This window comes from Colletotrichum lupini, chromosome 3, assembly GCF_023278565.1.
Source record: "Colletotrichum lupini chromosome 3, complete sequence".
Lineage (NCBI taxonomy): Eukaryota > Fungi > Ascomycota > Sordariomycetes > Glomerellales > Glomerellaceae > Colletotrichum > Colletotrichum lupini.
Window position 1 is genome coordinate 6,996,675 of NC_064676.1, and position 27,086 is coordinate 7,023,760.

General features: G+C 50.1%; 7 protein-coding genes across 7 annotated transcripts; 3 read left to right on the forward strand and 4 right to left on the reverse strand.

Annotated features, from left to right (window-relative positions):
* Window positions 1-6,489: 6,489 nt before the first annotated feature.
* Window positions 6,490-6,792, reverse strand: CLUP02_06838 (uncharacterized protein; the record flags this gene model as incomplete). The annotated part of the gene is made up of 1 exon (XM_049285835.1): window positions 6,490-6,792. The coding sequence occupies one exon, from the start codon at window positions 6,790-6,792 to the stop codon at window positions 6,490-6,492; it is 303 nt and encodes a 100-aa protein (XP_049142978.1).
* A 642-nt stretch (window positions 6,793-7,434) lies between these two features.
* On the forward strand, window positions 7,435-8,925 carry CLUP02_06839 (uncharacterized protein; the record flags this gene model as incomplete). Its single annotated transcript, XM_049285836.1, has 1 exon — window positions 7,435-8,925. The coding sequence occupies one exon, from the start codon at window positions 7,435-7,437 to the stop codon at window positions 8,923-8,925; it is 1,491 nt and encodes a 496-aa protein (XP_049142979.1).
* A 511-nt stretch (window positions 8,926-9,436) lies between these two features.
* CLUP02_06840 (uncharacterized protein) lies at window positions 9,437-9,778 on the reverse strand (the record flags this gene model as incomplete). Its single annotated transcript, XM_049285837.1, has 1 exon — window positions 9,437-9,778. The coding sequence occupies one exon, from the start codon at window positions 9,776-9,778 to the stop codon at window positions 9,437-9,439; it is 342 nt and encodes a 113-aa protein (XP_049142980.1).
* A 1,468-nt stretch (window positions 9,779-11,246) lies between these two features.
* CLUP02_06841 (major facilitator superfamily transporter) lies at window positions 11,247-12,923 on the forward strand (the record flags this gene model as incomplete). The annotated part of the gene is made up of 2 exons (XM_049285838.1): window positions 11,247-11,502; window positions 11,587-12,923. The coding sequence occupies 2 exons, from the start codon at window positions 11,247-11,249 to the stop codon at window positions 12,921-12,923; spliced, it is 1,593 nt and encodes a 530-aa protein (XP_049142981.1).
* Window positions 12,924-13,532: 609 nt separating this feature from the next.
* Window positions 13,533-17,021, reverse strand: CLUP02_06842 (uncharacterized protein; the record flags this gene model as incomplete). The annotated part of the gene is made up of 7 exons (XM_049285839.1): window positions 13,533-14,197; window positions 14,272-14,507; window positions 14,561-14,660; window positions 14,725-14,749; window positions 14,845-14,925; window positions 15,023-15,703; window positions 16,917-17,021. The coding sequence occupies 7 exons, from the start codon at window positions 17,019-17,021 to the stop codon at window positions 13,533-13,535; spliced, it is 1,893 nt and encodes a 630-aa protein (XP_049142982.1).
* Window positions 16,934-21,031, forward strand: CLUP02_06843 (uncharacterized protein; the record flags this gene model as incomplete). The annotated part of the gene is made up of 14 exons (XM_049285840.1): window positions 16,934-17,213; window positions 17,303-17,333; window positions 17,402-17,477; window positions 17,520-17,651; window positions 17,710-18,097; window positions 18,127-18,928; window positions 18,992-19,081; window positions 19,125-19,254; window positions 19,297-19,898; window positions 19,946-20,154; window positions 20,197-20,364; window positions 20,440-20,533; window positions 20,599-20,705; window positions 20,757-21,031. The coding sequence occupies 14 exons, from the start codon at window positions 16,934-16,936 to the stop codon at window positions 21,029-21,031; spliced, it is 3,384 nt and encodes a 1,127-aa protein (XP_049142983.1).
* A 2,164-nt stretch (window positions 21,032-23,195) lies between these two features.
* Window positions 23,196-23,798, reverse strand: CLUP02_06844 (uncharacterized protein; the record flags this gene model as incomplete). The annotated part of the gene is made up of 1 exon (XM_049285841.1): window positions 23,196-23,798. One exon carries the CDS (start codon window positions 23,796-23,798, stop codon window positions 23,196-23,198), a length of 603 nt encoding a protein of 200 aa, XP_049142984.1.
* Window positions 23,799-27,086: the final 3,288 nt, after the last annotated feature.

Consider the following 27,086-nt stretch of genomic DNA (forward strand, 5'->3'; position numbering starts at 1 on the left):
TTATTTTTAATAGGCGTAATAATATCCTAATTAGTATACCCTTCGCCCGCTACTACTAGAGCTTTTGGTTATAGCAAGTTATATCTATCTTAAATAGGTCCTATTAATAGTCGGCGTTGATTTAGTATTATATATTAATAACTTCCGGGGTATATCGGTCCTTAATATCCCTAATAATAATAAAGGGTATCTCTTATAATAATAGGTCCTTAGGCTATATTAGCCGTTAGTAGCGAATATTAGGGTTTACCCCGTAATATTTAAACTACTTCCGCCCTAGGATTAGGTCGTAGCGGCCCGTGTTAAGTTAAAAGAGGGGTATTTTTAAAAGGACCCGTTAATTAATATATAGGTTAGTAGTTTATATTACGCTAGTATTATCTAATCGCTCTCTATTAAACTTAGTAGTAGGGATTAAGTATAATAATTTACGAAATAGGGCCGCGCAGAACTATTATAATAAAAGGGTTACGTAGTTATTTATAAGTCCGTACTTATTAGCTCTTATATTAAATAAGGCTCTTAAGTAAATTCTATATTTATTAAATACTAATATAAGCTCTATTTTAAGGGGCTAGCCCCCTACGAGATCCTATAGGTTTACTAAATTAATCGCTAATCTTCCGTCCTTTTTATACGTATCCCCTAGCTAGGAGTTTACTTTTACTAGGGGTTCTAGTTTTCTAAACCCGACTCTATTTTAATAGGGCCCGTAGTAGCGTTAATAGCGGCTATAGTAGTCTTTAGCTTCTTAGGGCAGTCCTTAGAGATATATCCGGTATTATTATAAATAAAGTAAGCGCTATTATTTTTAAGTTTTTAATATAAGGCTTTAGGGATCGTCTCGCAGGTAGAGGTATAACCTCGGTCCTATTTAGTACCCCTAGTACTTTTATTATTTCCGTTACTTTTATTATTTTTACTACTTCTACCCGAGGTTTAATAAGTTTAGCTAGAAGCCTTAACTAAGCAATCCTCTATAAAAAGGGGCTATATTACGTTAGCTAGCTAAGTAACGTACTTAGTATATTTTTAAAAAGTAGCCGTATTATCTAGGTACTTCGATATAGCCTAGTTACGAAAATATATAAATAGCTTATTATAAAAACGGCGCTTTTATTAAGACTTTAAAAACTTATTAATACGTGCGAGCTTAGCGAATATAAAGCGTTTTTAATAAACGTTTTTAAGTATAATCGTAAGTACGTCTAGCTTACGGCTAGCGTCGTTTATAGTAATTAAGCTAGTATAAGCCGACTTAAGCTCGTAGAGTAACTACTCGGCTATAGTAATCTCGTTAAAAATTAGTATTAAGTATATAAATTCCGTAGCGCTACCTCTAATTTTATTAATAATATATTCTAAGTAATACCTATTTGTATTATAATTAGTATTCTCTAAGTACTTTATAATACGCTAGAGCTAGTAATCGAACTTAAGGCTAGTATTATTACTTATAAAAATAGGTACGTTAAGTATTTTTTAAGAGCCGTAGATAATAAAATAGGGCGAGGCTAAAGTAGTCTTATAGCTACCCTACGTCTCTAAGTATACTAGCCGCTATTTTAGCGCGCTAAAAGTAGTAGTATTTTAAATAGAGCTAGCCTAGGAGCCGTTTTTTAATTACTTTAGCTTTTTAGCTATAGCTACGTTATTAATATAGGCTTAGGTAAGGGCTTCTTTCGTAATACAGAGCTTTATAATAATAATATATATAAGGTCGAGGTTCTTATAGGTTATTATATATAAGCGCTTAGTACTATTACTTAGCTAGCTAATAATAAAAGCTAGGACCTGCTTTAATTAGTACTAAGTACTTCGCATTTTTAATTACTATTCGATCTACTTAAGTAAAGTCTTCCCGTCGTTTTTAAAATATAGCTCTTAAATAAGGTCGAGGTCGATATACTACTTAGTATTCTTTTTAAAAAAGATATTATTATAAATATAAATAGGTAAAGTAAGCTAGTTAGCTACGTTATTAAGGTATACTAAGTAATCGGCCTAAGTAATAAAGAGTAAGAAGCGCTTTATTAACTAGTTAAATAGCATAACCCTAAAGTTAATAATTAAGAGCTTAGCGCCTTTATTAGGGCTTATAATACTTTATTAAGACTCGTAAAAGCGGCGACTTTACTAAAAGCCGTTAGTATAAAAAGAGACCTAGCCTCTTTAGCTATATCCTCTGAATTATTACGTTTAGTAAAGGGGGTATATATTTAGGGAGTATTAATTACGCTACTTATACATAATTAATTTAATTAGCTATCGCTTAGCTCTTTTATACGCTTTCTTAATAAGGGTAGTTAGTAGTTAATTAATTAAAATATTATTGTTCTATTTTTAGAGAATAGTTAATTAAGTAACGTTAAGTAGTATTATAAAAGGGAACTCGAGGTAGGTCGGAACGCTACTATATTAACCTAATAGACTAAAGACTTAACGTAAAGAGGGAAAAAACAGAACAGTAAGTAGAAGCTAGCGGGCTAGCCCTTTGGGCCTAGCGGTCTAGCTCGTTACGTAACTACTAGGAGCTTAGCCTCGTAGCCTAAGGCTAAGCCACAGGGCCCACAGGGCCCCAATGCCCACTGCCGTGACATTTAACCCTAAAGTATTATCCTAAGAACCCCGAACTTAATCAAGGCCCTTTTAATAGAGAGACTATTTTTAATAGTATTAAGTACTTATTAGAGCTTATTTTCGGTATACGATACTATTACTTATTAATTAGTAAGTGTATTAAAAAGGAATATATTTGGACGATTTTTGTAATTATTGTGTTGAATTGAAATAATAGGTAGGGTTTTAATATAGTGGCTAGGAGGGATTTTTGGGGGTGCCCAAAAGGGGGGGGTGCCCAAAAGTGGGTGCTTTGACTTAGAGGGTCACTTTGATAGAAGAGATATGGTGGGAGATCTATGATTACGCAAGAGGAGGACCTGAGATTACACGATAGGAAGCAACGAGGAAATAGTATACCAGCATACATGTACATTTACACACCCGGTGCGCTTACATGGCCGAAGACGATCTTGTCAAATCGCTTTATGAGCTACCTTATCTTTCAGACCATCGGGTACCGTTCTTATCAAACTCCAATGTGAAGTGAGTCGCACTTGGAATGTCACCCTCCTTCATGATTGATAGTCAAACTCAACAGTCTACATGGTGATCTCGAGCTCGCTCAACGATCGAGCAGTTCCTAATATCACCCTAATTTCTTTAGAATAACAGATTGATCGTGATACCCCCTTACCTCCTTCTGAAATTGTCAGCATCATCTTCAAAACAAATTTTGAAGTCGATATGAGTTCCTACATGAGTGCTTGATGAATAATAACACACTGAGTAGAACAGAGATGATGCCAATGCAAGCACCTTAGGCAAGTCGATGAAAACCTCAATAATTAGCCCGTCCTTCTCAAGCCACTTACGTCAATGAATTTGTTTCCAAAAATTGCAGTGGCATGATGCCGCTTAACCTCCAGATGAGTATGTAGGAAAGGTCTAGAACGTTTCGCATCGCCAAGTCCATGAGATGCGTGTGCTATTCCTGTACAATACGTGACTATGTTCTAGAATTTTTGTGACAAGCTAGTCTTCTTCCTTTGAAGCAACAGGAGGTTACATTCCGTTTGCAAACCGACTCGCTCCGATTCAGCCAAGCCCCTGGCCCCCCGACATGAAACGGTTCTTAGTCGGGGCGGCCGATGAATGTGTCTCTCATCTTGAATTTTCGATCTTGACTCTCACGAATTATCCCATGCCTGTTGAATTGACCAGGTACGCTTGAGACGTGCACGTAATATTGTCTAGAACACGTGCTAAATGAGCATCGCCTGCTCCGTGCTGTGGGGGGCTATGTCAACCGACGAACCCATCACGAGATGAACGAAAGAACCATATTCTTACCCACTTCACATGTGAAAGACGACAAGGGCGTTTGCCCCATCAACGATCTTAATTTTGTCCTATCCTCCCCTACGATTCGCAGTAGCTGCTCGATCCGAGTCAAGTCTGTTCTCACCAATCCCCAATAGCTTAGCGTACAGGCAGTGCTAGCTGCACTGCTGCACCTCTCAGCCTTGACGATGTAACGACGGACCCAGCGCGCCGGGCGCTCTGACAGTGATGTTTCCATGAATCGCGTGGCAGGGGAAATGGGGATCTGACACAGCCCGCTTGTTCTACCGTCGATCTAGAAAGAAAGATAGAAGACGGGAATAATGAAAAACACTAGGACGGCAAGGGACGGAGGTACGGCGAGGGCACGGTTGATGGCCCCAGTGCTACGTCTTTTTTTGCGTCGAGAACTCTCGCTCCGATGTTTCCGTGGAACGTGTTTGGAATCTTTCTCGATCCATCTGTGAGCACTGAGGAAAGGTTAGGGGGCTCGGAAGTCGCATCTACTGCGTCATCCGCCGACCAAGCGGGGCGGGGCGTCTGATACTACAGAATGCGTACAACGTCGCGATCCGGCGGGCCGTCATGTGCAGGTAGGCAAGGTAAAGTGAAGTAACGTATGTATGCACTTTACATATAGGCATGTGGTGAAAGGGTAGGTAGGACTGATCTCACATCTCACGATGTGGGATCAACGGACCCGGAGCCCCGGAGGGAGGGCAATCTGCATCTTGCAGCGAGCGATGTTACTCGGCCTCGAAAGTGACGGGAGCTTCACATATGACATGGATAGTCTGACAGGACTGACTCTTTGACAGGTCATAGGCGCCGGCGGCTAAAGAAGACGGACGGGTGATGGGTACACGCGAGGTGGCGCAAGTCAACTAACTATCAAGCGACGGATAGGTCGTGTGCCCGGTCTTCAACGCAGGTAATCCATAGCATTCCCAGCACAAGGCAGATCAGGATCAGGATCTCCGCGAAGAAGATGATGCCCGTCAGCCACGAGCAGGCGCCCGTAAGGCGAGCCATAGCCAATGGCCATGAGGTTAAAACTGCCCGAGGGACCTCTTAAATGGAGTCATAGGAGGCCGCGGGAAATCCCATTGACGGCGTTGATCAACGCATCCTTGAACACGTTTGGTGCCTAGGCACCCTGGACCGGCGATGGGCGATTTATGATGTGGTAGCTCATAAACATCGGAATGGAGGGGAGGGAATGGGCTGCTGCGTTTGGATGGCAGGAGAGTCATGTTGCTTCTCCTGTATCATGAAGACATCAATCCCTAGTTGAGATCGAAAAAGAGGGGGGATGAGTGGGTGGATGGAAGGACAGTAGCAGAGAAAGTCGCTGCGTGTCAAATGAAAACCGGCTAGTTTGCCCTCATCCCGTGGTCCGACACGCCTAATCGTGCGAATAGACGCTTTAGGTTGAGGGAAAGGTAGACCTGAGCAGACCGGGCACTCGGATACAGCTCCATGTTACCAGTCCGAAATTCTGTCCGGCGGTTCCAGCACCAACAACGCTTCTTCACAAACCTTTTGATTCGGCCGTCAAGTTGCAAAGGCCGAAGCGTAGCTCTGAGCTGCGTTAGTCTCGACTCCTCACAGTTCTGGATGGGCCCGGAACGTGGGAATGATGGAGACAAGCCAGAGGGTCTAGATGCCAGATGAGTTCCGGGTTCATGGGATATCCATCGACTTCTAAACGACCCAGACAAAAAGCCCCTATATATCCTTCAAAGGTCAGACCAGGGTAGAACCTTGATGCAAGTCACGGCATGCCTGCATTGAATAATAGGAAACATGGGAGAGTCTCGCGAAATGGGGAAATGCAGAATTGGGGGAAAGAAACTGGATAACTGGACGTTTGGAGGAGCTTTCCCTTGCGCTTTGATCCTGTGCCTCTGTTGCAAGTTGCAGAATAAGGGAGGACTTGGACCAGCTTTCTGGGATGAAGCTCTGCATTGGCAAAGGAAAAAGGTCGGGTGGGCCTGAATGCAACTTGTGCCCTTCCCCCCTCTAATGCCACAGCTCCCTCCCTTTCCTACAATACCTCAGCTGAATATGCCCTTGATCAGTTGAACACAGCGTGCATGCGCCTCTCTGCCGTGCTTCTTCTGTGCTTCTGCTGCCACGCCTTTGTCTCTCCCCCCCTCTCTCTCTCTCTCTCTCTCTCTCTCTATGCCTTCATGGTCTCTACTAACGCGTCCCATGTGCTCTGATGTCCGGACTTGACTCCGCACTAGCGTTTGACGCTAGAACTGAACACAACCGAGCGGACAACGGTTCTGGCTCGAGTCAAGAGCATGGGAACCCCGGGGGCGCCGGCTGTTCCCCAATTTCTTAGTCACAAGTACGTTAGTAGGTCCTTTTGCTCTCACCAAGGGGCGCCGAAAGTCGATCACAGAAGCTGCAAAGTGGGCGGCGTGGGAGAGAGAGCCGACGCCAGGGTCGGCCCCTGTGTCGGGAGCTAATCGACATGTTCCGCAACGGAGTCCGTCGCCGATCGTGGAGAGCCAAATCCTCCGAAAGTTCATGTTCCGACTGGAGTCTGGCTAGATCCCGGGAAACATACTTCATGTCTCACAGAACTGAGAGGTCTTGGCCCTGGCGAGTTCTGGCCAAGGGGGGCTTGGGGGCCACGGCGCCAAGTATCGTGTCTTGTCTTGTCAGCTCGACACCACTCCTATCCCCTTTCATTCGGTGATTTATTTTGCCTTTCCCAACACACAACCCACAAAGGGGGGTGGGTGGGATGGAGGCGGTAGACGCGGGCAAAGAGAGTCCAGAGCATTGGCGTTGCTGATTGAGGTGAAGCTCTGGGTTAATGCCGGCCAAAGTTTGCAATGGAGGGAGGATACCAAACACTTGAAGCCAACACCACATTGTGACCGGTGCCAACCACGCGACTAGGACGGCTTCCCAGGACCAAGGAAGCTCCGCCAGTCCGGCAAAGGAGAATCCGAGGACAACGGTCCTGCTATTGCTCCTGCAGCAAGTGCTGCTATGGATGCTACAGCTTTCTTGGCAGCCCGCCGCTGACCGCTGCTGCTCGGAGCCCGAAAAGGAACATCCTCTGGAATGGCTCAGATACCACCTGGGCACGTTTTCGAAACCAGGGACCGGCCGGTCAGGCATCCGTCTGATGTCGCGATGCATTTCATGCTGCCCTCATGATTCGTGTTGCGACGGTGGGCGCACGTGCACCTGGGATCCGCGCCACCACACACACCTCCCTCTCTGCTTGGCCAGTGAACACCTTTCCATATGAAGTAGTTGACCGCCGCTTCGTGTGGTTGGTAAGAGGGAGGGAGAGGTAAGGCGAGAGAGCTCTGGTTTCTGCTTGTCACTCAGATCAAGCTTATCGAAAGTTACTGTTATTGCTGTCGCTGCTGCTTTTCCGGCGCGCGCGCAAACGAGTTCCTCTTTCAGTCGTTCTTTTCTCTTACTTTCCCTTCCCTTCTCCCGATCCTCCGTTTACTTACGAAGCCTTACTCTTTGAAAGAGACATTAAGTAGAGCTGCCTCCATGCAGTCAGGAAGCAACGAGCCAGCCGCTGCGGCGGCGGCTGCTGCTGATATCACCAGCGACAACGAAGGCGCGCAAATTACATCGTCAAAGGCAAGCTTCGAAGACGCGCCGCAAGAACAGCCACCCAGCACCTCGAACTCGGGCAAAAGCCATCCGTCCGAAGACAGAGCTCCAAGCGAGGACGCCGGAAGAGACAACGGCAGCAAACCAGCTTCACAAAAGGTTCCGAGCAGACAACCATCCGTCGAGGGAACCCGGGCAGCAGTCGTCGCAGGATCATCATCGCAACAGGGAAGCCGAGCCGGATCCCAGCAGGGCAGCAGGAGGGGTTCCAACGAAGCGGCCGTGGCCGGCGGCGGCGGTACAGCCGACGCCCCGACCGCTGCGTCGGACGCGGCGATCGCCAGGGAGCGCGCGCCCGGCGACGAGAACCGTGAGGCATTCCGCGACTCCACGATCACGGCCGTCAGCGAGAGCACGGCGCAGATGCTCGGTCGAGACGGCGTGCCAAAGACCACGACTGATCCGGCGGCGGCAGGCGTCCTTGCGGGAACGGGCGAGACCCCCGGCGACGACGACGAGCTCGAGCCCCTGACAAAGTACGTCGACTGGACGGAACACATCTCCATCTCCATCGGCCCGTTTGTCATTCTCTTCTTCGATCTCGCGCTGCCGGTCTGCATCTACTACAGTTGGCTTCGCGCCCGACGAAACGATCGTCGCGCCGCGTGTCAGTCTGCCTACGACGCGGGCGTGGAATGCGGACTCCCTCCCGTCCAGACGGTTGAGAGTAGAATTCTCGGTTTTGCCATTATTGCTTTCGGTTTCGGAGAAGTGTACATCCTCATTGTGCGAGTATATCGACTCATCGCCCGCTTCGACGAGTGCGCGCCGCTGCTGTCCAAGCACTGGTGGGAGCTGGACGCCACGACCTGGGTTTACGCGCTCGGTCTGATTGCCGCCTTGGTCCCCTTTGTCTGCTCAACCACAGTTTACGAGCCGGACGTTGTCGAGTGGCTGTACCTGTACTCTCCCGCCTTCATGTTCATGGTCCTGGACGTCATTGCCTTTGCGACGTTGATCCCGATCAAGATCCCGTTCCGTATCAACTCGGACCCCAAAGGCACACGTCTCAAGCCCATCGTCTACTATGCCGCCGAAGACTTCTTCGCCGTCGACGGAGCGCAGAACAGGGAGTTCCGCAAAAGATATGTCGAGCGGTACAACAAGTCGATGATGTTCCGCAAGATGATTCTTGAGTTGACGCTCTTCTGGATCGGCGGCTGCACGGCGTATATTGGCTACGTGGCCGGCATCATTTGGAACCTGGAGTTTGAACGCGCGTTTGGCACGACGTTGGGCGTCTTGTTTGGATGGATTATAATCTGGGGTGTCACTGCGAGATTTTGGATCGAGTACGCGATCAAGCGCGAGCAAAAGTGGTGGAAAGAGAACAAGGCCGAAAGAAACGCGGCCAAGCTTCAATGAGCCTAGTGTTTAATCACATTTGAGCCCTCCCTGGAGAGAGAGAGAGAGAGAGAGAGAGAGAGAGAGAGAGAGACAGACGGAAGAGAAGCAGTCAGATGGTGGCGAAGAGAGAGGGGAAAGGGAGTGGCTCATTACTGTAACCTAGTGTTAATAATGGCACTGCCAAGATCATGTACTTATGGAGGACGCATGGGTTCTGACTGACAAGACAAGGCACGAGAGCCTGGATACCCAGGAAAAGAAAGATACCGAGAGGGCGGATTTTTGCGATTAATAAGTAAATCATTTCTTGCTTCTAGACATTGCTCAGTGGTCTCATCAGTTTTATAAGGGTATGATCTGATTAGATCTCAGCATGGAAGTACACGATAAGTAATCTGAATAGAATCAACTCAACATCTACCGACACGAGATGGCATCCATCCATCAACGGCGCTCATTTCAACTACAAAGTAAGCGAAATGGCAAGGTTAACAGGTCTCCCACCTCGAAACAGCGAAGGGCGGCCTTCCTAGAAAGCCAAGCCTGGCCCAGGCTCCCAAGTTCGTGGCAGCATGGGCCGCAAGACGCACAGCGGAAGAGAGTTTTGGGACCCGAGGCGAGTAGCTTCTGTGGATGTGTGAGAGAAAGATGGTGTGGTGTCTCGTGGGATGTCGCGATGTGATCGAGGCAGCTCGAGGCCCGCGGGACGGCGGTCGGGTCCCCCATTTCTGATTTTCTGGGGGAAGCTCTGGACTCCCGTTCGAATGAGGCGAAGAAGAATCAAGGAGGAAACCGTCTCGCAACCATTCGCAGGTACGTACTGGAGTTGTGAATGTTTCGTGGTGGCGTTGCACAAAATGGAGTTGTGCATTTTATGTAACTCTGCAGCGCGCCTACGTTTCCCATCATGAAAAATCCATGTTTCTAAACGTCTCATTCATCTGTGTTGGTATTGAGGATGAACATGCTTATGCGCTCCGCGATATAATGCCGCTAGATGATGACAGCGGGTAGAGTCATAAAAACATTTATGCGCCTCACCGCAGCATCTGCTCACTCATGATAAGCGTTTACAGAGATCCTGCCTCATCATGAGACATTTCTTACAACATAGCCCAACATGTACAATAGATGAAAATCCGAAGCGGCAAAAGAGGCAATCAGACGAGAAATTCGATTCACGAAATGAAGTTGGATTGGTGTTTGGGATTCGAAGTCGTCTTGAGTCTCGCTTCATTCTCATCTTTACTCGAAAGAGGGGTCTCACTCAGCTGCTCTTTCAGCCGCATCGGATGGAACTCCCCGATTCAATCCTCATCATCCAAAAGCCTCATACACTCTCCATTGAACAGCTCACACAAACTTCAGACAAATTCGCCTCAATTGAAAACTTCACACAATGAAAAAGGTTGACCCGTGTGACAATCTACTCATCTCACAAGAGTCACCCATCAAACATGGTAATTTACTCACGGCAATCCCACCGCCAATCGCCCCCCCACTGCCTCCCGCCAAACAACTCAACAAGTCTCCCGCGACGAGACCGAACTCGGCGGTGCGTACAATTCCCGATTGTACCCGGGGGTCCAGTCCGGATTCCCTCCCGCCCAATCCCACTAATCGGGTCTGAGCCTGGCGGGTTTTGAGAAATCTCTGCGAACTATGTAATTAGTCTGCGAGGTCTACCAATTGAAGTAAGAAGACGGCGCAAATGAGGGGCACGAGGTGACGGCTTCATCGCTGACCTTACCTTTCTACTGGGACCTAGTGTCGCTCGGCTTCTAGACGATGAATGCGACGTGTGTGGGGGGCTCTTACGAGGTTTTACAAGATCGCCTGCGAGTTTATTTCACTCATAGTCTCAGAGCTCACTCATAGTTCGTAGACAATTCCACGATGCTTGCCTTACAACTTGCAGAAGGGGGTCTAACCTACGCGGAACAAACCGCTCATCTATCGCCAAGATGATTTGCTCATGAGATCTTTTTTTTTCACTCACTTTTAGACTCATCTCACACACACACACCCTCCATTCCAGCCCAGTGCCCAAGAAGACTAAATTCTAAAATCATCGTTAGCCTTTCCCCTGCCGTTTTGATCCGCGCATCGGCTACGCCCTACCCTCCAATGACACCGCCCTAAAGACGACCGACGAGAGAGAGTTCAGCTCACTCATCCCCCCTGTCAACTCGAGACTCAACTCACTTCCTCTCCTCCAAAAGTAAACCTTTATCAGCCCTCTGAAACTCGTCCCATCGCCCCCAGCATCGGGGCAAGGTGACCCCCCCGCTCGTCCGCTACCGCACCGTCCGGCGTCCCAGGTGATAAGATCCCGCAAAATGAACCCCGAAAAGGAACTCCTCCCCGCCACCAGCGCCGGCCCCGCGCCGGTGTCCCAAACGCCCGGTCCCGATCCCGACATCGAAGCCTCCCATTCCGCCCCCGGTGCCGGCCCCGATGAATCTCACTACCGTGCCGGCAACGACGACGCCCTCGCCATGGTCGGGATACACAGCCAACCCTACGACCCCGCCGTCGCCGCCCGCGCCGTACGGAAGATAGACTGGTTCCTCATACCCGCCATGATTTTTGGATGTTCGTCACACTCTCACTCTCTTTGAGTTTCTTCAAGTCTTCCTTCATCCTTGATCCATCCCTAACACGCAACAGACGGCCTAGTCTACTACGACAAAGCAATCCTAGGCTCAGCAGTCCTCTTCGGCATGACAACAGACCTCCACCTCTCCGTGCCCCTCCCCACCGGAACAGGCGTCGACACGTCCCGCCTCTCCTGGGCAACCTCCCTCTTCTACTTCGGCATGCTAGCAGGCCTCTACCCAATGACCTACGCCCTCCAACGCTACTCCCCAGGCCGCACCCTCGGCACAATCGTAATCCTCTGGTCCGGCATCTGCATGCTCACCGCCGCAGTAACCTCTCACCAAGGTCTCTACGCCCAACGCTTCTTCCTCGGCTTTGTCGAATCCGTCATCCCCACGGGCTTCATGTGCATCGTCTCGGGGAACTACACCCAGGCAGAACAATCACTCCGCCAGAGCTGGTGGTTCAGCGCCACGGGCCTCTTCACCATCATCGGCGGCGCCCTCAACTACGCCTTCGCCCAGGTCCGCGGAGGCGACCTCAAACCGTGGCAGTACATCTACCTCCTCGCGGGATGCCTCACGTTCCTCTTCGGCCTGGCCTGCTTCCTCCTCCCCGACTCCCCCGTCTCGGCATGGTTCCTCACCCGCGAAGAGCGCTTCGCGGCCGTAGAACGCCTCCGCCACGGCCAAACCGGCGTCCGCTGCACGAAATTCAAACCGCACCAACTCCGCGAAGCCCTCCTCGACGCCAAAACCTGGCTCGTGGCGCTGATGATGGCCTCCGCCTACACGATGAACGGCGCCGTCTCCGGCTTCGGCCCGCTCATCGTCTCAACCTTCGGCTACACCTCGCTGCAATCGATCCTCTTCCAGTTCCCCCTCGGCGGCCTCTGCTTCCTCGTCATCCTCGCGACGGGGTACCTCGGCACGCGCTACACCAACGTCCGCGTCATCATGCTCGTGACGTGCTGTCTGCCCGTGATAGCAGGCTGCGCGCTCATCTGGCGCTCCGACTGGACGCACCACGCCGCCGCGCCGGTGGTGGGCTACTCCATCACGGGCTTCTTCGGCGGGGTGGTCAGCCTCGTCATCACGCTCGGCATGTCCAACGTCGCGGGCCACACCAAGAAAAGCTTCATGGCGGGGACCATCTTCGCCGCCTATTGCGTAGGCAACATTGTCGGCCCGCAACTTGTCAAGTCGCAGAGTAAGGCTTCGCACTACCCGGAGCTGTGGCTCGGGCTCATCATCTGCTATGTGATTTGCATCCTGGCGTCCGGGGCGTTGTACTACGTGCTCTGGAAGGAAAACAAGCGACGCGATGCGTTGCCTGTGGATGAGGAGGAGCGAGCCAAGCTTGCTTTCCAGGATTTGACGGACAAGGAGAACCCCTATTTCCGCTACGTGTATTAGCAAGACAATACTTTGTCTTGCGTGTTTCAAGAGAAACCACAAACTACCCATTCGGATTGTGATCGGGTTGGGACTCACTTGTTCGAGAAGTAGAAACACCGGCTGCGGAGAACCAAGCTCACAGCCTAATGCTAATGTGGTATCAAATCACGGAATAATCAAATATCTGCAAGAGTGCTTCGAATGTCTCCCCGATCGATCCATACATCGGGGTATCATGAATTATGCAACATGAACAGCACATCCCTTCATGAGGATGCCCATCTAGCTAGAAATACAACCATGATAAACCATGCGCCAGAACCGGAGCCTTCCGTCCCATTGCTTTTTGGCCGCGGTATGCCCCGTTTCCGTTCGTCATGATAGTTGGCCCAAAATGATGGTGGGCAGAGAAGTAAATACGATCAAATCCCCAGTCATGCTATCAGAGCATGAAGGCCGGTTGCGCCGAACCATCCAAAACGCCATTCTCTATGCATGTGTCTTGTCCGAACGAAAAAAAAAAACGCCGGAAAACCTGTCCATGAAAATCATTACTCCGTATCCCCTTTATGTCTGCCCACAGCGAATTCCGCTTTCTTCGTTTTGGTGTAAATTGCAGATGCTCGCTCATCTGGGCGACCTTGGAGGGTTGCTTGGTAGCTCTGCCGGCATATTTTCGTCCCCGCGTCCGTCGTTCAACTCTACAGGCGAGTGTATGGTGCCGGGAACTGGTGCTGGCGGAGGCGGTGGTTGCTGAGGCGGGTATCCGGGTCCTACAGTTGCGCTTCCCGGTGGTGGTGTCGGGTAAACACCTGGTAGATCCGCCTTGCTGGGCTGCATTGGTTGGACCATGGGGAACTGAGGGGACCCCATCATGCTGCCAGACTGACCCGTGTGCTGAGGTCCGATGGGCACCTGCTGCTGGTACATGCCGTAATTCTGGGCCGGCCAGACACCGCCTTCGGGGGGCGGTTGTTGCTGAGGTAGCTGCGGAGGCCAATTGCTGCCGGGGAAGTACGCCGGTTGGAATCCATGGGGTGGCACAGAGTTCGGCGGAGACGGGTTCGTTTGCGAGTGCGGTGATTGTGCGTACGGCTGGCCGTAGTAGGCGTATGCGTGGGGATGTTGAGGAGGCGGGTACTGGTTGTTCCAGTGAATGTAGGTCGGGACGGCGGAAGTCATTTGCGGAGAAGCGACCATCTTGTCCCCTTCGGCCTGGATAGTCTTTTGCGAGTCGGTGGTGCTAGGTGCCTTTTCCAACTTTGCTTTACGTAACGCATGAAGAGCGCGGCCTGTCATAATCAGTCAATGGTCCTTGTCCTTCAAGGCTCTCTACCCAGTAGGTAGTTAGAAGATCGAAACGTACCAAAGACACTAATGGTGATAACGAAGAGCACAAGGTTGACGACAGAGGTAGCTGTGCCGGCAAACGTGGCAGCTACGAAGCCATCGGCAAACGGCTCAACGTTCATCTTATAATACACTTCGTACTTGGGACCGAACGTTACGATGAAGGCATCGAGGGAATCAAGATCATCTGCGTGACTAGCAAGCAGGGCCATAGTAATCAACCAGAAGACGACAGTGAGTAGCTCGAGGCCGCTGCGCACAATGTTAGTCGGGGCGCTTCTCCCAGTTTGCGGGGGTTTCCTTACAGATGCACCCAGCAGTTGTACATGACGGGAATAAACATGACGGCTACGCCAAGCCATGTCAAATAGGAGAAGGTCCAGGCGAAAGCAAACCATGAAAATGCTATGCGCAACATTAGTAATGGCACACCAGAGTAGGTAGAGGCGGGGATGGTGGTGTTACGTACGGAAACCCTCTGTACCGCTAAAGGACTGCATCGTAAAACGCAAACAGTCAGTAAAAGTGAACCAGAAGGGCGGGATCCAAGCAGAGGCCAGATCAGAGGCCAAGAGATTCCCGAACATACCGTTATCCTGCGATAGCCCGTGGCTTTCTGCATAGTGGTGAGTCCAAAGACTGTTATTCCCAACGTCGCAATGGCGAGGACCTAAGATTTCAAAACCGTCAACGTGATGTTCGTCCAAGTCATTTCGCGTACTCCGGTTTCCCTTTAATGTAGTTGGGGCCAGGAGTAGTGCCCTTACAAGCTGTGCAATCCTGACGCCTGCGATCCAAACCGGCATGGCCGGAACATGAGAGCGGTTCCTCCCATCGTTGGGCCAAATGTTCTTGGTCAAAAAAGACATGGGCGAGGATGCGAGGGGTTTAGACCCCTTGGGTTCAGGTTCGGGAGACTGGGTCCTCGTCGGCTGACCCGGTGCCTCACGAGGAGACGGGGCGTTGTCGGGCCGTCGTGATGGCGGATCGGAGGCAACAGTCTGGAGGTTGGTGAGCGGAATCGAATTGGGGTCGACCGGATCCTCGGTCGCGACGTCGTCCCTCGACGGGGAGGGGTCGCGGGGTGGTGGCGACGACGTCGTGGTGGTGAGATGGGGAGAGCGGTCGTTGTTTGTGGCTAGACTCGAACCAAGGTTGTCGTCGTTTTCGTCGCGAACAGTATGATTTTCGGGATGGGTCGATATTGGGGGCGGCGCAAGTGGTGGTGTATGAGGACCTATGTTGGGCGCGTGGAAGTATGTTTTCGCTGAAAGAAGGTTGGAGCCTGTCGGTCTCGAGGTTCTGTAGTTGGCAGCAACAGTCGCCAGAGGTCGTGAAGTTGTCGAGAGGGAAAAGGTAGGTTTGAGCTGGCGGTAAGGTGAAGCTGGCGGTGGGTGTTGGTGGTGGTGGTATTGAAGGTGCTCGGTGAGGTGCTGCTTGCTGGGTACCTAGTAGCGGTGGTGTTTCTTTCGCCAATCGACGTCACAAAGGGTGGAATGGCGGAGGCTAAGGGCTGAGCGCACTGAGCAAATGTTTTTTTTCCCTTCGTTCCGTTCCTCCAATGCAACAGTAACGTCTTTTTGGGACGGTCAACTGCTCGGGGGGTGTGGATGGAGGGGAGGGGAGCCTGGTACACACTGCGTACTCCGTAGAACTAGTGTACCTAGACGGTAGGAGGGGGAGGGGGGTCCCGGTCCGATCAGAGGGAATTTGGCTGGTTCGCTAGCTGGCTGGCAGGCTGGGGGACCTTGGTGCTTGGGAATCTCTGGCGTCCACTACTGTTCGGGTAGGTGTGTGTGTGTGAGAGAGATAGGTAGAGAGAGAGTGTGAGTGAAGAGCTGATTGTTGGTCGCTGGAGCTTGAAAGAAGGTTGGCACCGGTGGCCGGGGGCGCTGTGGCTTTTCGTCTGTTCAGGATCTGCCTTTCCTGTCTGTGTCTAGACACCTTGATGTTGACGGGTGGTGAGATGAGTTGAGTTTGCTAAGGGCCCGTTCTTTGGGACGAGAGTTGACGTCTGGTCGTCTGCGAGTGGTTTGCTCCTGGTCTAGGACTCTTAGGTAGTGCCGGGTGGTGGGAGGGAGCGGAGAGTATCGGCAGGTTTCCTGTCAATCCTGTGTCCCAGTAAGACTGTGTTCCTCTTGTTGATCTGATCTGGGAAAAGGCCGGCAAATGAATGGGTGTGTGGGCGGATGGAATGGGGATGGGGGATGGGGATGATGATGGATGTGATGGGGAAGTGGTCAATGGGTAATAGGAAATTGGGAGCACGGCTTGGGATTGGAGGGCGAAGGAATATGGATGGATCATGGACCAAGAACCAGGACCTCGCCAGTCAAGGATTCGAGATACACTACATAGTATACGTACAAGTACTCCGTAGTAAGGTTGGTAGAGGTTAGGATGGAGGCAGATGCGAAGAGGAACAGACAGGAACGAAGCTAATCCATCTTGAGGTACTGAATAGGCACATGGATGGATAGACATGGTACAGAGCGCAGTACTGTGTAGGTGGGCAAAAGCGCCGAGGAAAAAACCTGATCTGAAGAGAAAAACGGCTGCGGCTCGCTATGCTTTGGGCGAATGGACGAATTGGAGGTGGCCAGGCTTTGCTTGTTTGTTCCGTCACCAGGTTAGGTACTGAAGCGTGTCTCCGTACCGTACCTTGTGTGCAGTAAAAGATGAAACGGAACACCGCTGCCGGCCGTCAACAGACGGAGAGACAGGCTCACTATCTTTCGAGTATCCGTATTGGGTTGTGCTGGGCATGGCATCGTGGCCGTGGTGGCATCCAACAGCAACACAAAAAAAGTGGCCGGGGAAAGAGAAAAAAACCTGGAGCCACAGACTTCAATGACGAGAAGTGGATGATCCAATCATCAATCGAAGATAAAAGCGGGTTCCACCAGACACAGCGCCAAGAACAAATGCCAAGCTTCCACGAGGGCCAACATGCCAAGAGTAAGGAGGGGGGGGGCCTTTCTTTTGCTGTCTCTTGCTCTTTTTCATTTCTCTCCATCTCTCTCTCTTTCCCAATATTCTTCTCTCAGGGAAATACATCGACGAGGTACCTGACCTAAGGTGAGATACCTAAGGTAGTCAGGCACGTGCCAGGTATACTATCATGGCATGGTGTCTCGAATGGCAAGAAACGAGCAATGTAACTGCCCAAAACCAAAGAAACAAAACACAATGTGGAAGGAAGCTTGGGAAGAAATGAAGGAAGTCGGCGGGGAGGAGGAAAGGCGGCCGTTGTCATTGGACTAGCGTCACCGCATGGCCCGCAACGCCAAGCGGCTGGCTGAATTGGGACGTCATGATTCGATAGCCAAGCCCGCCTCTTGTGGCAAGTACCTTTTCGGCGTGATCTGTAGCGTCAAGTACTTTGAACTTTCCATCGTTCCTGCTTTCCCGCCTTACCTCTGACTTTCGGGAAAATTCAACGAACCGCACTGAGGAGACGGCCGCCCAATCACCAGATGGACGCATCCTCGGGAGTACGTATCTTTCCGGGGCTAGGAACACCCGGCATTCGACCGCTCACTACTCCAGGTACGTACCTGGCAAGCTCCAGCCGTCTGAGCGTATGATCTTCTCTGCCGCTGTCACCGTCAATTTGCACCTTGTTTTTCCATCTTTCGGCTTCAATTCCTCAATCCTGAGCTCCGCGGTTCCCGTTAAGATACCTTACGGATACTCACCGACACAACTCGATCAGCCTCGAGCATTCAGCATGATCGATATCCGTCCTCCCGAATTCCAACAAAGCTTCCACGATCCACCTACTCAAGGGCCAAGCACTGCCCTCAACATCCGGGAGAAGCTTCAGGTCGCTCTCCATCCCGGTCTGTCATCAAATCCGCTCACCATCAAGCCCATGTCCCGCCTCTGCAGAAGCAATACCCATGGCCCATGAGGTGGATGAGGAGGGGTGGGCCGCATCGATATGGTCCCGGTCGTGTGCTTCCAAGACCTCTCTCCGCCCAATCATCCTCCATCTCATCCACCCAGCGCCGCCCCAAACGGCATCGCTTTCTGTCCAGGCCTCTGATCACCGCCCCAGTGTGGCAGAGCCATGCACCCGTGGCACAACCACCGACGCATCATGGATCGATGGATACGCAGTACGGACTACGGAGCACACGACGATATCGCGCCTCCAGACTTTCCATTGAAGGCATTCCCTTCCTTTCCGCCCGCTGTCAACCATGTCTCCGCTGCGAACCCCGTTGCTTCGACTTGGTTCGCCGCCACAGACTGAGAAAGTCCTTGTTACGGCGTTTTTGCGGACCAACCCAAATTGCGCTCAATGTTCCTCGGATTTATCACGCGGCGAACCTCTTCTTCCATCGTTCCCGATACGAAGTTTGTCTGGCGCAGTGTATCCGTACGGAGCTCAGAGTTCGGATACGCTTGCAGATACCTACAAATACGGTTAATTTGCCCAAGAAACGCCGCCAAGCACGAGAGCCATCGCGCATGCGCTTGGATTGCTCGCCCTTGAAGACGTCCATTCAGGCTCTTGCGGCTCCTCTAGACACCACGCCACGCCCAAACACCATGTTATTCGCACCAGCACGGATACTACCTAGTGATACCACGATAATCGATAACACCCTATCCCGTAGCACGATGCTTTCTTGCAAATCTCTCTGTGACTGTCACCTCACAAAGCGGTGGAGAGTCAGCAAGGCACATAACCTACACTAGCACACTAGATGCTGTGGGTGTGGCGCCAGAGAGGCGCAAGAGGTCGGGGTGGTGTCCATCATCAGCACCTTTACTCAACGTCTTAGACATGCCTGCCAAGCGGAGAAGCAGAACGTTTTGTTGACGAGGGCCTGGCCGGCTCTGCTGCATTGCCTGCCACAGAATGATTGATATTCTTCTTTTTCTTTTGTGGCTCAAACGCCATGATTTCAGCACTTTGTCACGTACCGGCCCAGATGGCACAAATTGTTATGCCTTCAATCAAACTCCAACTGACGAGCTCTTTGGGTTTGTAGCAGAGAATTGGCTACTCGTCACTCACAACTCCTGAAAGCTTGAGATTCCGTCGGTTCCGCTGCGCTGCCCACGCCTGAGGGGACCGGCAAATGTCAGCAGGTCGGTCTTTACCCGGCCGTCTATCGGAGTCTCTCGCCATGGTGCGCGGTGTATATCTCTTCCCCACGACCCCTCAGGCTCTTCGTTCTCGTCATGTATCGGTGGACCCTGTAATCCACAAAACCAGAGGTTGTGCCGCCGGGTCAGCGAGGATAGACAGGCCATTCGCTGGAAACCTTCCGCTCCTGTGTCGAGCCAGGCAAGGGATGGGGAGGTGCAGCGAATTGGCCATAGGCCTCAGGAAGACCATTGTCGAAAACGGAACAAAGCGCTGCAGCAGGATGCAGACGCAGGTCACAGGTTGCAGTGGTGTGCAACATTCTCGCACTGGACAGGTCTGCGACTCTCCGCCAAGGTTCAAGGTCAACCATTCCGCCAAGATCGCAAGAGAGCCACCGGATGGAAAGGAAAAGCGGGGGTTGGGCCCTCCAGGAAGCGTGCAAGATCTTCCTGCGTCTCCGCCAGAGGCCTCCGCTTCAAAGGTCACTCCTCTCTCGGGCACGCCGTCTCCTCCAAAGGCCAAGACTTCTGCCCAGCACTGTGGCACTCTCCCAACATCTCCATGTATTCCTCGAATCCTCTCTCAGACTCCGTATGGATACGTCCAGCCAGACTCTCGATTTCTGGGCGTTTGAGCCAAGCTCTGCTGCATTTGTCGCCGATGGATCCCCCCCTCTGGCCACCGTCTTGACCGTCTTGTCGTTCCGTCTCGCTGCCTCGAGAGGTTCCAGATGCTCGATTTCGGGCCCCATGCCCTCCCCTGACTCGGGCCTCCGAGTACCCCTCCACGGCTCCGGTTGACGTTCAAATGAGGCCGGCGCTGTCTGCAGTACCACAGGCACAAGGTCGCGGTTCCTCATCACAGGCACCTGCCGATCCAACGGGCTTGGGCGTGGCACTCAATGGCATCCCGACCTCGCTTGCAATGCTGCCATGATGATAGCAGCAGTGCGGAACACCCAATCTTATTTCCCACAACCCGTTGTCGAATTTACCGCCTCCCCAGGTGATCGGGTCGGAGCACGTCCCCTGCCACCCACAATGACGAAATGGTTCATTTCTGTCCCGTCACCAAGATGAGCGAGCAGCGATCGCAAGCAGGCCAACACAAGCTCACGTCTCAAGCTCCATGCGGCTGGCGAGAAAGAAGGCATAGAAAAGTTTTGGGACTATTGGTGAAACGATTCAGCAGGCAAACACCCTCCCACCGCCAATGATGTCTATTGCAACCTTTTTGCAGCAGCGCAGAACTAAACATACCACTGCCCCGCGCGCCAAGAAATGCTGCGACCAGCGCAACAACGCACAGGAATCCGGGCACCACACCGGCACTTGATCGCTTTTCACGTCCACCTCTGAATGGTATACCAACATCAGAATGAACCTTGTGTGCGCAAGCGCTGCTTGTCTTTCTGTTGCCCAGCCGCCGACCCAACCCTAATCTGATTCCTGGTTCGATGCCTTGCTCGCCAGCAATGGTGCTCGTCGTGGGAGCTGACCGGACCATGGACCAATACCCCCGAGATAGCCCGGTTCACTCGATTAAGCTTAAGGTCCAGACCAGGAACCTCAGGCGCTGGCAACGGCAGGCATTTTCCCAACCCCTCGCTTTCATCGCGGAGTTATCCCGAGCATCCGAAGTGTTCTACTCGTCCGTACCTGATCCCAGGTAATTGGACACACGGATTTTGCTACTTGGTATTGACTACCTCGTTCTCGGTTTATATACTCACCATCGTTTCACCGTAGAAGCGAAATCGGAAGCGCGGAGTTGTCTTGAACAACTTTCACGACCTCAGCTTAAGTGCTGCAGCCTGAGATCCAGCGACCTCAAGGTACAGATAGGTAGGATCAGTCGTTTGACTTTTGTTGAGCATTTCCGTGAGATACTGAGCATAATTGCTGCCCGAAATTTGCCATCCTGGATGGCTCCGGGAAGTCGAATCATGTGCCTTGTCCAGACACCCACCGCAAGTCTTGGCACATACTGATATGGCCCGCCGAGCAAATCGGAATGTTATCGCTCGGAATTTGCAGGATTAAGTCCTTTTGCAACTATCGCGCCATTTTTCTGCCAGAACACAGCGAATTACCATGGTGCGAATATAGCTTGTTGCTATGGAGCATCAAAGCAGATACGGATGATACATCAATGTTGAGCAGTGGGTTTGACTCAATTTCTGCTCTTCACTCAGCCGTGCCTCGCAGGCTAGTTGTCGCGGGATGTGGGTGAACCGAGTTAGTCCATCACACTGACCATGATATCTGGAAATTCCTTCAAGTGCCAGCCCTACAGGGCGCATCAACTCTGTTGGGCAACGGAATGCTTCCGAGATGAACGCCTCCGCTATCAGCCCCAGATGCCGTCCGCTTCACTTTAATCTTCTATCACGCCCCAATGTAGAAGCTGAGATTCGGGCACAGGACTAAAGCAGATATGGGTACATGCAGACTTGTACGCATGCTGGTACCTCGATCGTGCGCGTACTTGACTCACAGATCCGCATCGCGGGATTTGGCTGTATCCTCAGTGACCGTAGATGTACCTATCTCGGTGTTGAACAGATACTATTGTTTTGAGGATCTGGCATAGAGTTTGGTACTGCATGATCCGTGATGTGATTGTGACGATGGCGAATGGGGCTCTTGCGAACATCTTGGCCGATCAACGGCGGAGACAGGCCAAAGAAGCAATGGATCAATTTGCTGTATCTTCCCTGGCTTTGGAACGATCAACTCATTCGGTGCTGCCGATTCGGACTGCACCTGCCTCAGTCTAATCACCTGGCTCTTGAATATATTGAGTCTGAGCAAAGTTCGAGTAAGGAGCATGGCGTGCGGGTGTTCTCGGTGCCGTTCCGACTCTGGCCTCGACCTCGGGGCTTGCGATGAAGTAGAGCAACTACCGGGACGATGATGGTGCGGGTGCTGATGAGCTGGGCGGACTGGACTCCATGGTTGGTAGAAGTTATACGGAAAGATGCATGTAAACACGATGACATGATCCCTGAGATTGTAGAACCGGGAAGTGTAGTGAATGCTTCTTAACTAGATCTGTTACAACTGTAACCTCGACGCTTCTAGGAGAGATATCAGAATCATTTGATGTTATCCGCTGAGGCAAAGTATGGCACTGATGCCCGGAATCACAGGATTTCTTCTTAAACATCATGTCCTGGGTGTTCAGTACGACGAACTTGCCAGTGTTCTCCTGTCCCTGTCAGTGTCAAACTTGAACTTTTGCCATGCTCGCTTGAGTGTCTCGATGCTGTTCTCCTTCGTCGCGAACTGATGATAAATAAGTATTGTTCGGCCTCATTTGTAGCATCGCATCTCTAGTGACGGCATAGCAGATGGTGATCTTGTGTTGTTGGATGATGTTTTCATCTGGACTTTTTCCCTCATGGCGTAGTTTCCAGAATTGAACATAGAGCTTAATGAAATGCTTGATCTATCTTTAACATGTATGAACCCTTGGGCGTATCCGGGCAGCAGGTAGGACAGTGGGAATGAGATATTTTAGCCCAGGGTGAGTGACAAAGAAAGCCGCACGTAACAGGTACGATATCAAAGTATGTTTCCAGAAGAAATATATGTGATAGCTGAGTCGTACTGAGACATGAAGCGAATATGATTGAATTAAAAGGTGTACCGGCGGAATCGTAAACCCGGTCATGAAGATAATCGAAGCATAAAACAATATTAAAGATGCTGGCTAAGTCTTACATTGTTCAATCTCATTTCTCCCAGCCGTGGCCAATCATTATCCGTTCAAGTCCAATATTCATATCCATGTCTCGAACACCGACCGTTGCCCTCGCCCATTCCGAGTAAAGCTCAAGAAGTGTAGACGTTTACGGTGGCTTTCAATAGGTTGCTGAGGGTAGCGGTGATCCCGGTCAAGCCAGCCTGCTGCGTAGTATCGACGTAAGGCGAGAGCGCAGCTCCGAGACCACCCAGATTCGTCGAGATCAGCTTGAGGTAATCGGTCTGACCAAGCGGAGCCAACGACGCGACAACGCCAGATGTCTTTGCCTTGCTCAACAGATCCGTGACCGTCTTGAGCGCAGGCTGGATTTCGTTTGTGAGCTTGTTGACGATGGCGGTCGAGTCGGTCGAGTTGAGGGCCAGGGTGAGGGCCTTTGCGTCGAGCAAGGTGGAGGAGGAGGCCGAGTTGAGGCCGATTGTGTTTAGGAGGACCGCGGGGAGCTTGAGGATGTTTGCGACGCTGAGGGTGTTGCCGGTGGTGTAGTCGAGGCCGTTGAGGGTTGTTGTCAGCTTGAGGATGGAGCCTTGGAGGGTGTCGAGGTTGGCGATGATGCTCGCGCCGGTGCTTGATTGGGAGGGGAGGTTGCCGAAGGGGAGGAAGCTGAGTGGCACTGGAGTTGCTGAGGATACTGAGAGGGCGGCGAACCCGGCGAGGAGGGAGGAGAAACGCATTGTGGTGTGTTTGTGAGGTTGATGTTGTGTGAGTGAGTGAGATGGATGTTGTCCTGGGTAAGGTGAAGGGGGCACAGGCGAGAGTATCTTTATTTATGCTTGTCCAAGGCTGTTGTTGAATTGCTTGAGGGCTGAGAGTTCTCTTAGACTGAAGGAGGACGCAACGTCTGTATTTATTCCCATCTAATCTCAGCCAACATCCTCGCCATTTGATGTCACACAACTCGTCCCTTCCGCTTTTCCTCTTCTTCAGCTCAACCTCCTCCGTTGACGAAATCTGGCCCGCCCAAGACAAGTCTATCCGAGACATATCCTCCTCGCTAAGAGAATGTCTCACCGCCGCCGCCTCTGGAAGGGTAGATCTCGACCAGAGGCAGACACCGACTAACCCGAATCTCGGGAGCCTCAAGCCACGGAGCTAAACCCGCATCGCAACAGTTCTGCGAGGAAAGAGGAAAATGATTGGCCTGGTACGCAAGAGGCGGGCAGGGAAGCCAGTGACCGAACCGGCCCCCCCTTCCTGTGAGAGAGCCTGCAGCGCCGTTTCCGGGTGTGACGGGGCGGAGGGAGCGGACGCGGGCGGGCTGCTTTCGGACGGCGTCGTCAGAGAGCTATGCTTATAATGCGGGGCCCACCTGTGTTATTCGGTTCAGCGTTAGTGTGTGACCACACTTGACTGCAGCTGACCAATGTCAGAACAGTGATGATGGGCGTGATGGCGGATTGAGGCTTGGGATCTGGACGGTAGTGGTAGGTATTTCGTACGGGCGGAAGATGGCATGGCTGGTTGTCACACAGGATCTCCAGAGGCTTGTTGCCTCTTGCGCCGGTGGACGTTTGTGTACGGCTGAATTCGATCTGGTCAGATGGGTGTACGTCTGCGCCTCCGTTCCTCTGACGTTAAAGAGAAAACGAGAAAGAATCCACGCAATTTCATATCGAATAAGCACACCATTGCAGCATCTACTAATTGCTCTCCAACACTATTAGTTAGATGGAGGTACGATTGCAGTCACTACCTTGTTTCGAGGAGATTGGCGCGAGGGGTCAACCCCAAAAAACTTCACGAGACTGTGCCAACTCCAGTAGGTACAGTCCTACATTCAGGCAGCCAAATGGTGATGAGTAAGGCTTGCATCCCTACCGTTACCCTTCGGCATATACATTAATGCCGAGTACGCGATGAGGAGGATCAAGACCCCGCGACTATTCAAATACCCATCGGTGCAAAACTCCCCGATGGGTGCGTGCAACATTGATAGTTGATCTAATACAGAGCGGTCTTGACTCTCGCGACCAGTGTCTTCCTTGTCTAGATACATGTATCTACGCTGGAACACGCTGGAATATGGACCGAAGTGGGTTGTAACTTCAGAAACGCGTATCCATATATTTACAGCATTGACAGTCACGTTATGCTATACATATAGCTTGTGATATCATCCGTTTTGGTCACTGAATACTTGTAGATTCCCCTGGATCACGTCTCAGTGACTTGAGACTCAGGTCTAGAGAAAGATATCTATCGTAGGAGCCGATCTCGGTCGAGCATAAACCGACAGGCTATATATTTGTCAGATTGGAAGTCTAATTCGACCGCGGCATACAGCCGACTGCGCAGGGGCCAATTAGGGGCCCTATTTACAATTATCGTAGCCAGCCTAACCTACGGTTAGAACCTCCTTTTTATACCTACGTAAATATTTATATAATTTAATTAATCTCTTTGTTAACTACGGTTCGAACTAACTACCTTATAATAGGGATATTAATATTAATTAGTAATTAAATTCTACTATCGTAGATTAGTAAGGTATCTTGCTATATAAAAGAGACGATTTCTTAATACCGTACGGGATAGGAGATTCGTACTAATTAACCTTATAAAAGTAAATAAAAAAAGAGGCGATTCTTAAATACCGTACGGAATTAAGTAATTATAGCCCTTTATTACTTACGAGAGGTCGACGTTTATTACGTTAAATTACGTTAATTAATAAAACTGCTTAAGTAACTAGCCTTTTACCGTCGCCCCGAGCAGCTTTTTTACTAAACGACTTTTCTATAGCCGGCCTATGATTGAAAATTAAATAAGTAATAAAAAGGATCGCTAGTAAGCGATAATTACCTAACCGTAATTAAACTACGAAAAAGACTACCTAAAAGATATAAAATAGGGTACCGAGAGGCCGCAAAAAATAAAATCTCTAAAATATCTAACCCTACTACGTATAAGTAATAAGTAGGTATTTTTAATAATTTCCTTAAAATATACGATCTTATAAAAAAGAGGGCTTAACTTCGTTAACCGTACTTAACGGCTTATATAGTTCTTAATAGCTTATATAGCTTTTCTACGAGCCGCTCGGCGTTTACTTTCGACTATTTTTATAAAATACTACCCTAGAGGAGGTAGGTCGAAGAAGGAAGCTATTTAGAGATTATAAAGAGCACGAGGCTTAGGAGGCTAGAAGTATATAGGATGGCGGAAATTAATAACTAGTAAAGATCCTAAGACTAATTACTATATCTTCTTATAGTAATATAAACGTCTATTACTACTATTATTAAAAAGAACTACTAAAACCTACCCTTTTTTATTAAATAAAAAAGAGGATCTTAGTAAGTATAATAGCTAGCGATTTAAAAGGGTAGTAATAATTACTAGAAATAATAAAAACGAGAATAGTAGTAAAATAGCGAGAGGAAGCGGGAATCTCCTAAACCTCGATAAATTTATTAAATAGTAAAAGTACGGATTTACTATAACTAGCGCGCGGATTAAATATATCTTTATTAAAATTAAATACGCTAACGACCGCTAATACGGGTATAAGCTAGAGCACGCCCCTTAACGAGTTAAAATAAAAAAAAAGAGGACGAAACCCGATCTTAGATAGAATCCTAATCCCTTATAAGTAAGTAAATATTAACCCGGACTATTAAGGGACGTAGATATATAAAATCGCAGATTAGCCTAATAGTAAGCAAATTAACGTAGTATTAATTTATTTAACTAAGGTTTATAAAAAAAAGGGGCTATAGGGGTAACCCCTATTTTACGAGATTATAAACAACCTTAGCTACTAACTAAACGAATAGTTCGCGAGCATAAGCTTAGGAATCGTAAAAGTAGTTAATAAATTCCTCTATAAGCGAGGGGTATTACTAGCGTATTTATAATTATAAGAGCTATATAAAATACTAATAGCGATAATTATAAAAAAGGAATTCGTACTATAGAACTAAGCATAGGTCGATAGAGCGTATAATCGCTTTAATAAATTT